Source organism: Entelurus aequoreus, linkage group LG12, assembly GCF_033978785.1.
Source record: "Entelurus aequoreus isolate RoL-2023_Sb linkage group LG12, RoL_Eaeq_v1.1, whole genome shotgun sequence".
NCBI lineage: Eukaryota > Metazoa > Chordata > Actinopteri > Syngnathiformes > Syngnathidae > Entelurus > Entelurus aequoreus.
The window spans coordinates 72,385,991-72,396,920 of NC_084742.1; the positions used below are offsets into that span (position 1 = coordinate 72,385,991).

General features: G+C 43.1%; 1 protein-coding gene across 2 annotated transcripts in view; it reads left to right on the plus strand.

The window, feature by feature from the left end:
* The first annotated feature begins 729 nt into the window (after positions 1-729).
* The window catches only part of LOC133662949 (cyclin-dependent kinase 17-like), a 13,642-nt gene continuing 3,441 nt past the window's right edge, over positions 730-10,930 (plus strand). Inside the window, exons 1-7 of one of the 2 annotated variants that reach the window (XR_009828193.1) lie at positions 730-865; positions 940-1,045; positions 4,773-4,815; positions 6,657-6,747; positions 6,909-6,986; positions 9,653-9,756; positions 10,569-10,930. The exon at positions 10,569-10,930 is cut by the window's right edge and continues 3,441 nt beyond it. Coding sequence is in view for 1 of the 2 variants with exons in the window: in XM_062067170.1 (XP_061923154.1) it covers positions 793-865; positions 940-1,045; positions 4,773-4,815; positions 6,657-6,747; positions 6,909-6,986; positions 9,653-9,693 (432 nt within the window). In the remaining variant the exon portion in view is untranslated. Of the gene's footprint in view, positions 866-939; positions 1,046-4,772; positions 4,816-6,656; positions 6,748-6,908; positions 6,987-9,652; positions 10,175-10,568 lie in introns of those variants that run through there. The other variant, XM_062067170.1, reaches the window with a different exon arrangement.

The following is a 10,930-nucleotide window of genomic DNA, read 5'->3' on the forward strand; positions in this document are numbered from 1 at the left end:
AGCAGGGTGTGTGTTATTTTGAGGGTGTATGACGAGCAGGGTGTGTGTTATTTTGAGGGTGTATGACGAGCAGGGTGTGTGTTATTTTGAGGGTGTATCACGAGCAGGGTGTGTGTTATTTTGAGGGTGTATGACGAGCAGGGTGTGTGTTATTTTGAGGGTGTATCACGAGCAGGGTGTGTGTTATTTTGAGGGTGTATGACGAGCAGGGTGTGTGTTATTTTGAGGGTGTATGACGAGCAGGGTGTGTGTTATTTTGAGGGTGTATGACGAGCAGGGTGTGTGTTATTTTGAGGGTGTATGACGAGCAGGGTGTGTGTTATTTTGAGGGTGTATGACGAGCAGGGTGTGTGTTATTTTGAGGGTGTATCACGAGCAGGGTGTGTGTTATTTTGAGGGTGTATGACGAGCAGGGTGTGTGTTATTTTGAGGGTGTATCACGAGCAGGGTGTGTGTTATTTTGAGGGTGTATCACGAGCAGGGTGTGTGTTATTTTGAGGGTGTATCACGAGCAGGGTGTGTGTTATTTTGAGGGTGTATGACGAGCAGGGTGTGTGTTATTTTGAGGGTGTATCACGAGCAGGGTGTGTGTTATTTTGAGGGTGTATGACGAGCAGGGTGTGTGTTATTTTGAGGGTGTATCACGAGCAGGGTGTGTGTTATTTTGAGGGTGTATGACGAGCAGGGTGTGTGTTATTTTGAGGGTGTATGACGAGCAGGGTGTGTGTTATTTTGAGGGTGTATGACGAGCAGGGTGTGTGTTACAGGGGTGTTGGCTGCATATTTTACGAGATGGCTGCAGGTCGGCCTCTGTTCCCCGGCTCCACAGTAGAGGACGAGCTCCACCTGATCTTCAGGTTACTAGGTGAGGTGCACTACGGTAAACTAAAAGGTAAGTCAGTCAGTCAGCCGCATAATAATGATGTTTTGCTGACTCAGGCACACCCACGGAAGACAACTGGCCAGGAATATCTTCCATGGAGGAGTTCAAGTCCTACAATTTCCCCAAATACAAACCTCAGCCCTTCATCAACCATGCTCCCAGGTATGTGACCTCATCACCTGTACACACCTGTGTCTTTATGTGACCATGGACTTGTCCTCCCATCACCTGTACACACCTGTGTCTTTATGTGACCATGGACTTGTCCTCCCATCACCTGTACACACCTGTGTCTTTATGTGACCATGGACTTGTCCTCTCATCACCTGTACACACCTGTGTCTTTATGTGACCATGGACTTGTCCTCCCATCACCTGGACACACCTGTGTCTTTATGTGACCATGGACTTGTCCTCCCATCACCTGGACACACCTGTGTCTTTATGTGACCATGGACTTGTCCTCCCATCACCTGTACACACCTGTGTCTTTATGTGACCATGGACTTGTCCTCCCATCACCTGGACACACCTGTGTCTTTATGTGACCATGGACTTGTCCTCCCATCACCTGTACACACCTGTGTCTTTATGTGACCATGGACTTGTCCTCTCATCACCTGGACACACCTGTGTCTTTATGTGACCATGGACTTGTCCTCTCATCACCTGTACACACCTGTGTCTTTATGTGACCATGGACTTGTCCTCTCATCACCTGTACACACCTGTGTCTTTATGTGACCATGGACTTGTCCTCCCATCACCTGTACACACCTGTGTCTTTATGTGACCATGGACTTGTCCTCTCATCACCTGTACACACCTGTGTCTTTATGTGACCATGGACTTGTCCTCCCATCACCTGTACACACCTGTGTCTTTATGTGACCATGGACTTGTCCTCCCATCACCTGTACACACCTGTGTCTTTATGTGACCATGGACTTGTCCTCTCATCACCTGTACACACCTGTGTCTTTATGTGACCATGGACTTGTCCTCTCATCACCTGTACACACCTGTGTCTTTATGTGACCATGGACTTGTCCTCTCATCACCTGTACACACCTGTGTCTTTATGTGACCATGGACTTGTCCTCCCATCACCTGTACACACCTGTGTCTTTATGTGACCATGGACTTGTCCTCTCATCACCTGGACACACCTGTGTCTTTATGTGACCATGGACTTGTCCTCTCATCACCTGTACACACCTGTGTCTTTATGTGACCATGGACTTGTCCTCCCATCACCTGTACACACCTGTGTCTTTATGTGACCATGGACTTGTCCTCCCATCACCTGTACACACCTGTGTCTTTATGTGACCATGGACTTGTCCTCCCATCACCTGTACACACCTGTGTCTTTATGTGACCATGGACTTGTCCTCTCATCACCTGTACACACCTGTGTCTTTATGTGACCATGGACTTGTCCTCTCATCACCTGTACACACCTGTGTCTTTATGTGACCATGGACTTGTCCTCTCATCACCTGTACACACCTGTGTCTTTATGTGACCATGGACTTGTCCTCCCATCACCTGTACACACCTGTGTCTTTATGTGACCATGGACTTGTCCTCCCATCACCTGGACACACCTGTGTCTTTATGTGACCATGGACTTGTCCTCCCATCACCTGGACACACCTTTGTCTTTACGTGACCATGGACTTGTCCTCTCATCACCTGTACACACCTGTGTCTTTATGTGACCATGGACTTGTCCTCCCATCACCTGGACACACCTGTGTAGTGGATGCTTTGATACATGTTAGACACTGAGCGATTATCGGTGTTGATATTTATCATTTTGAGTGATATCATATATGCCTTTTTTTCTGCAACCACATGAGCAGATAGAAAATAAAGAGCATCTTGTTCACGCCCACAATGGTGCTGCTCACCTGTACAGAACATCTCCTCTGCTCACCTGTCCAAACTCCTATTGGTTGCTGGTAAATCCAGGTTTTGTCCTTCTTTCCTGGCGTCTTCCCACCATTGTGTTTGTTTTGGCTACTGCAGCTGGACAAAACTCTTGTTTGCTACACTGACACTTTAAACATCTTGTTTGCTACACTGACACTTTAAACATCTTGTTTGCTACACTGACACTTTAAACATCCTGTTTGCTACACTGACACTTTAAACATCTTGTTTGCTACACAGACACTTTAAACATCTTGTTTGCTACACAGACACTTTAAACATCTTGTTTGCTACACAGACACTTTAAACATCTTGTTTGCTACACAGACACTTTAAACATCTTGTTTGCTACACAGACACTTTAAACATCTTGTTTGCTACACAGACACTTTAAACATCCTGTTTGCTACACTGACACTTTAAACATCTTGTTTGCTACACTGACACTTTAAACATGGTGTTTGCTACACTGACACATTAAACATCTTGTTTGCTACACTGACACTTTAAACATCTTGTTTGCTACACTGACACTTTAAACATCTTGTTTGCTACACTGACACTTTAAACATCTTGTTTGCTACACTGACACTTTAAACATCCTGTTTGCTACACTGACACTTTAAACATCTTGTTTGCTACACAGACACTTTAAACATCTTGTTTGCTACACAGACACTTTAAACATCTTGTTTGCTACACAGACACTTTAAACATCTTGTTTGCTACACAGACACTTTAAACATCTTGTTTGCTACACAGACACTTTAAACATCTTGTTTGCTACACAGACACTTTAAACATCCTGTTTGCTACACTGACACTTTAAACATCTTGTTTGCTACACTGACACTTTAAACATGGTGTTTGCTACACTGACACATTAAACATCTTGTTTGCTACACTGACACTTTAAACATCTTGTTTGCTACACTGACACTTTAAACATCTTGTTTGCTACACTGACACTTTAAACATCTTGTTTGCTACACTGACACTTTAAACATCTTGTTTGCTACACTGACACTTTAAACATCTTGTTTGCTACACTGACACTTTAAACATCTTGTTTGCTACACTGACACTTTAAACATCTTGTTTGCTACACTGACACTTTAAACATCTTGTTTGCTACACTGACACTTTAAACATCTTGTTTGCTACACTGACACTTTAAACATCTTGTTTGCTACACTGACACTTTAAACATCTTGTTTGCTACACTGACACTTTAAACATGGTGTTTGCTACACTGACTTTAAAGGAGAGTTGTGTATGTGGTGATCCATCAAAGAAGGTGACAGATGGACATGAGTGACATGAAGACCACAGATAAGACATCTGACATGAATCCAAACTTTGTGTCCATTTCTTGACAAATGATTACATAAGTAAAGAAGGTGAGGCAGCAGCTCTTACATTCTCATACTTTCTGTAAGAAATGTCAGCCATTTTGAAAAATGTCTCCTCTATAATGTACGTGAAGGAGCCAGAATAGTTTTGATGTAAATGTTGAGAACATTTCATAAACCTTACAAAGTATGAAATGTATAAAGTCTTATAAAAGTGGAGTAGATGACTTGTTGTCATGGAGACAAATAGGTAGATAGTACTTTATTGATAAATGTCATATTTTCAACAATTTTCACAGGAGATCAAATGTTGATGTTCCTCTTTATACATGTACTACATGTTCTACATGTATGAAGTATTTCTACATGTAGAAATACTTGATACATGTATTACATGTAGAAATACTTCATACATGTACTACATGTATGAAATATTTCTACATGTAGAAATACTTGATACATGTATTACATGTAGAAATACTTTATACATGTACTACATGTTCTACATGTATGAAGTATTTCTACATGTAATACATGTATGAAGTACATGTAATGTATTGTAAGGCTGGCAGTGAGTGTGAGTGTGTTGTGTGTTTCAGGCTGGATGGTGAAGGCATGGAGCTCTTATTGGCCTTCCTCAGAGTGAGTCTGCTGCTCCTTGACCACTATTGTTGTGTGACACTATTGTTGTGTGACACTATTGTTGTGTGACACTATTGTTGTGTGACACTATTGTTGTGTGACACTATTGTTGTGTGACACTATTGTTGTGTGACACTATTGTTGTGTGACAGTATTGTTGTGTGACACTATTGTTGTGTGACAGTATTGTTGTGTGACACTATTGTTGTTCAGTATTGTTGTGTGACACTATTGTTGTGTGACAGTATTGTTGTTCAGTATTGTTGTGTGACACTATTGTTGTGTGACAGTATTGTTGTGTGACAGTATTGTTGTGTGACAGTATTGTTGTTCAGTATTGTTGTGTGACAGTATTGTTGTGTGACAGTATTGTTGTTCAGTATTGTTGTGTGACAGTATTGTTGTGTGACAGTATTGTTGTGTGACAGTATTGTTGTTCAGTATTGTTGTGTGACAGTATTGTTGTGTGACAGTATTGTTGTGTGACACTATTGTTGTGTGACAGTATTGTTGTGTGACAGTATTGTTGTTCAGTATTGTTGTGTGACAGTATTGTTGTGTGACAGTATTGTTGTGTGACACTATTGTTGTGTGACAGTATTGTTGTTCAGTATTGTTGTGTGACAGTATTGTTGTGTGACAGTATTGTTGTTCAGTATTGTTGTGTGACAGTATTGTTGTGTGACAGTATTGTTGTTCAGTATTGTTGTGTGACAGTATTGTTGTGTGACAGTATTGTTGTGTGACAGTATTGTTGTTCAGTATTGTTGTGTGACAGTATTGTTGTGTGACAGTATTGTTGTTCAGTATTGTTGTGTGACAGTATTGTTGTGTGACAGTTTTGTTGTGTGACACTATTGTTGTGTGACACTATTGTGTGACAGTATTGTTGTGTGACAGTATTGTTGTTCAGTATTGTTGTGTGACAGTATTGTTGTGTGACAGTATTGTTGTGTGACAGTATTGTTGTGTGACAGTATTGTTGTGTGACAGACAGTATTGTTGTGTGACAGTATTGTTGTGTGACAGTATTGTTGTGTGACAGACAGTATTGTTGTGTGACAGACAGTATTGTTGTGTGACAGTATTGTTGTGTGACAGACAGTATTGTTGTGTGACAGTATTGTTGTGTGACAGTATTGTTGTGTGACAGTATTGTTGTGTGACAGTATTGTTGTGTGACAGTATTGTTGTGTGACAGTATTGTTGTGTGACAGTATTGTTGTGTGACAGACAGTATTGTTGTGTGACAGACAGTATTGTTGTGTGACAGACAGTTTTGTTGTGTGACAGACAGTATTGTTGTGTGACAGTATTGTTGTGTGACAGACAGTATTGTTGTGTGACAGTATTGTTGTGTGACAGTATTGTTGTGTGACAGTATTGTTGTGTGACAGTATTGTTGTGTGACAGACAGTATTGTTGTGTGACAGACAGTATTGTTGTGTGACAGACAGTATTGTTGTGTGACAGTATTGTTGTGTGACAGTATTGTTGTGTGACAGTATTGTTGTGTGACAGTATTGTTGTGTGACAGTATTGTTGTGTGACAGTATTGTTGTGTGACAGTATTGTTGTGTGACAGTATTGTTGTGTGACAGACAGTATTGTTGTGTGACAGTATTGTTGTGTGACAGTATTGTTGTGTGACAGTATTGTTGTGTGACAGTATTGTTGTGTGACAGACAGTATTGTTGTGTGACAGACAGTATTGTTGTGTGACAGACAGTATTGTTGTGTGACACTATTGTTGTGTGACAGTATTGTTGTGTGACAGTATTGTTGTGTGACAGTATTGTTGTGTGACAGTATTGTTGTGTGACAGTATTGTTGTGTGACAGTATGAATCCAAGAAGAGGATCTCAGCTGAGGAGGCCATGAAACAATCCTACTTCAGGCATCTTGGGATGAGAGTTCACACACTGTCTGAGAGTGAGCACGCACACACACACACACACACACACACACACACACACACACACACACACACACACACACACACACACACACACACACACACACACACACACACACACACACACACACACACACACAGTGAGAGCAGAAGGACAACAGTGTTTGCTCTCTTTCAGGTGTGTCCATCTTCACATTGAAGGAGGTTCAGCTGCAGAGAGATCCGGGCTACAGGAACTCTTCATACCTGGAGTCAGGTGCTTGTATTTTCTCAACTCAATCATGGTGCCATTCTTCCTTTGCACTTTTTTATAAATCATTCACAACCTTTATGTGAGACATGTTTTCCTTTTTTTCATGCATTCTAAAACATAAATAAACGCTAGCAAAAGTCAGCTAACAAACAAAGTAATGCTATTACTGATCTGTGACACTTGCAGTGTGTCTCTCCTACACTAGGGGGCGACTGTGACACTTGCAGTGTGTCTCTCCTACACTAGGGGGCGACTGTGACACTTGCAGTGTGTCTCTCCTACACTAGAGGGCGACTGTGACACTTGCAGTGTGTCTCTCCTACACTAGAGGGCGACTGTGACACTTGCAGTGTGTCTCTCCTACACTAGAGGGCGACTGTGACACTTGCAGTGTGTCTCTCCTACACTAGGGGGCGACTGTGACACTTGCAGTGTGTCTCTCCTACACTAGAGGGCGACTGTGACACTTGCAGTGTGTCTCTCCTACACTAGAGGGCGACTGTGACACTTGCAGTGTGTCTCTCCTACACTAGGGGGCGACTGTGACACTTGCAGTGTGTCTCTCCTACACTAGAGGGCGACTGTGACACTTGCAGTGTGTCTCTCCTACACTAGGGGGCGACTGTGACATTTGCAGTGTGTCTCTCCTACACTAGGGGGCGACTGTGACACTTGCAGTGTCTCTCCTACACTAGAGGGCGACTGTGACACTTGCAGTGTGTCTCTCCTACACTAGGGGGCGACTGTGACATTTGCAGTGTGTCTCTCCTACACTAGAGGGCGACTGTGACACTTGCAGTGTGTGTCTCCTACACTAGAGGGCGACTGTGACACTTGCAGTGTGTCTCTCCTACACTAGAGGGCGACTGTGACACTTGCAGTGTGTCTCTCCTACACTAGAGGGCGACTGTGACACTTGCAGTGTGTCTCTCCTACACTAGAGGGCGACTGTGACACTTGCAGTGTGTCTCTCCTACACTAGGGGGCGACTGTGACACTTGCAGTGTGTCTCTCCTTCACTAGGGGGCGACTGTGACACTTGCAGTGTGTCTCTCCTACACTAGAGGGCGACTGTGACACTTGCAGTGTGTCTCTCCTACACTAGAGGGCGACTGTGACACTTGCAGTGTGTCTCTCCTACACTAGGGGGCGACTGTGACACTTGCAGTGTGTCTCTCCTACACTAGAGGGCGACTGTGACACTTGCAGTGTGTCTCTCCTACACTAGGGGGCGACTGTGACACTTGCAGTGTGTCTCTCCTACACTAGAGGGCGACTGTGACACTTGCAGTGTGTCTCTCCTACACTAGAGGGCGACTGTGACACTTGCAGTGTGTCTCTCCTACACTAGGGGGCGACTGTGACACTTGCAGTGTGTCTCTCCTACACTAGGGGGCGACTGTGACACTTGCAGTGTGTCTCTCCTACACTAGGGGGCGACTGTGACATTTGCAGTGTGTCTCTCCTACACTAGAGGGTGACTGTGACACTTGCAGTGTGTCTCTCCTACACTAGGGGGCGACTGTGACACTTGCAGTGTCTCTCCTTCACTAGAGGGCGACTGTGACACTTGCAGTGTGTGTCTCCTACACTAGAGGGCGACTGTGACACTTGCAGTGTGTCTCTCCTACACTAGGGGGCGACTGTGACACTTGCAGTGTCTCTCCTTCACTAGAGGGCGACTGTGACACTTGCAGTGTGTCTCTCCTACACTAGAGGGCGACTGTGACACTTGCAGTGTGTCTCTCCTACACTAGAGGGCGACTGTGACACTTGCAGTGTGTCTCTCCTACACTAGGGGGCGACTGTGACACTTGCAGTGTGTCTCTCCTACACTAGAGGGCGACTGTGACACTTGCAGTGTGTCTCTCCTACACTAGGGGGCGACTGTGACACTTGCAGTGTGTCTCTCCTACACTAGAGGGCGACTGTGACACTTGCAGTGTGTCTCTCCTACACTAGAGGGCGACTGTGACACTTGCAGTGTGTCTCTCCTACACTAGGGGGCGACTGTGACACTTGCAGTGTGTCTCTCCTACACTAGAGGGCGACTGTGACACTTGCAGTGTGTCTCTCCTACACTAGGGGGCGACTGTGACACTTGCAGTGTGTCTCTCCTACACTAGAGGGCGACTGTGACACTTGCAGTGTGTCTCTCCTACACTAGAGGGCGACTGTGACACTTGCAGTGTGTCTCTCCTACACTAGGGGGCGACTGTGACACTTGCAGTGTGTCTCTCCTACACTAGAGGGCGACTGTGACACTTGCAGTGTGTCTCTCCTACACTAGGGGGCGACTGTGACACTTGCAGTGTGTCTCTCCTACACTAGAGGGCGACTGTGACACTTGCAGTGTGTCTCTCCTACACTAGAGGGCGACTGTGACACTTGCAGTGTGTCTCTCCTACACTAGGGGGTGACTGTGACACTTGCAGTGTGTCTCTCCTACACTAGAGGGCGACTGTGACACTTGCAGTGTGTCTCTCCTTCACTAGGGGGCGACTGTGACTTATGTGAATGTAGTGTGTGACGTCAGTGTGGAAGTAGTCATGTGACGTCAGTGTGGAAGTAGTCATGTGACGTCAGTGTCTGAAGTAGTCATGTGACGTCAGTGTGGAAGTAGTCATGTGACGTGTGAGATTGGTGATGTAATGTGTTTGGTCTTCCAGGTAACAGCAAGGTCAACCGGCGACAGAGCATGCTCTTCTAACCAGGAGGAAGGACACCCTCATCATCATTATCAGCGACCTCTCTAGCATGACCCCTCCTCACGGTGACCCCTGACCTCCTGTTGTACCCACGCACACTCATCACGTGCACACACACTCATCACGTGCACACACACTCATCACGTGCACACACACTCATCACGTGCACGCACACACACTCTCTTCCACCTCCACATTAGCTCGGGGATTCTCTCTATTTATTTACAGTCCAGGGGGCTTGTTTGCTGCTAAACCACTACTCTCTCTCTCTCTCTCTGTGTGTGTGTGTGTGTGTGTGTGTGTGTGTGTGTGTGTGTGTGTGTGTGTGTGTGTGTGTGTGTGTGTGTGTGTGTGTGTGTGTGTGTGTGTGTGTGTCATGTAAAGTGGAGCCTCCATGCACAGATGAGCAGTCAGTAAAGTCTCAGTTATTGATTCTGTCTCACAATTCCACAGGTGTTGAAGTCTAAGCTGTGATTGAGACCACTTGTCTTTTTTTATATAAATATATATATATATATATATATATATATATATATATATATATATATATATATATATATATATATATATATATATATATATATATATATATATATATATATATATATACATATATATATATATATATATATATATATGTATATATATATATATATATATATATATATATATATGTATATATATATATATATATATGTATATATATACATATATATATATATATGTATGTATATATATACATATATATATATATATATATATATATATATATATATATATATATATATATATATATGTATATATAGTGTATATATAATATGTATATATGAATTGATCTGATGATTTATTTGTCTTTCTTTGATGTTTTCATTTCCAGGTCTTAGTGGGTTTCTGTTGGACTGTTCTGGTTGAAGTGAGGAGTTTTAGGACCACAACAAATAATAATAAGATAATTAGTGAAGTGAGGAGTTTTAGGACCACAACAAATAATAATAAGATAATTAGGAGGTAAAGAAGACAAAAGCCATAATACTACAAGAAGTACTTTGTAAAAAGGAAAGATTCTTCCTGACTATTTTTGTAGTATGACTATTTTACTCATCCTGTTGGCACTTTATATTCCCAACTTCTTTCCTACAATATTGCACTATTTTCTTTATTTTCCATATTCTGACTTCCAAAATATTGTTCCTCAGAATATTTGGACTTTTCTCTGAAAACATTCACATTTTTTTACCA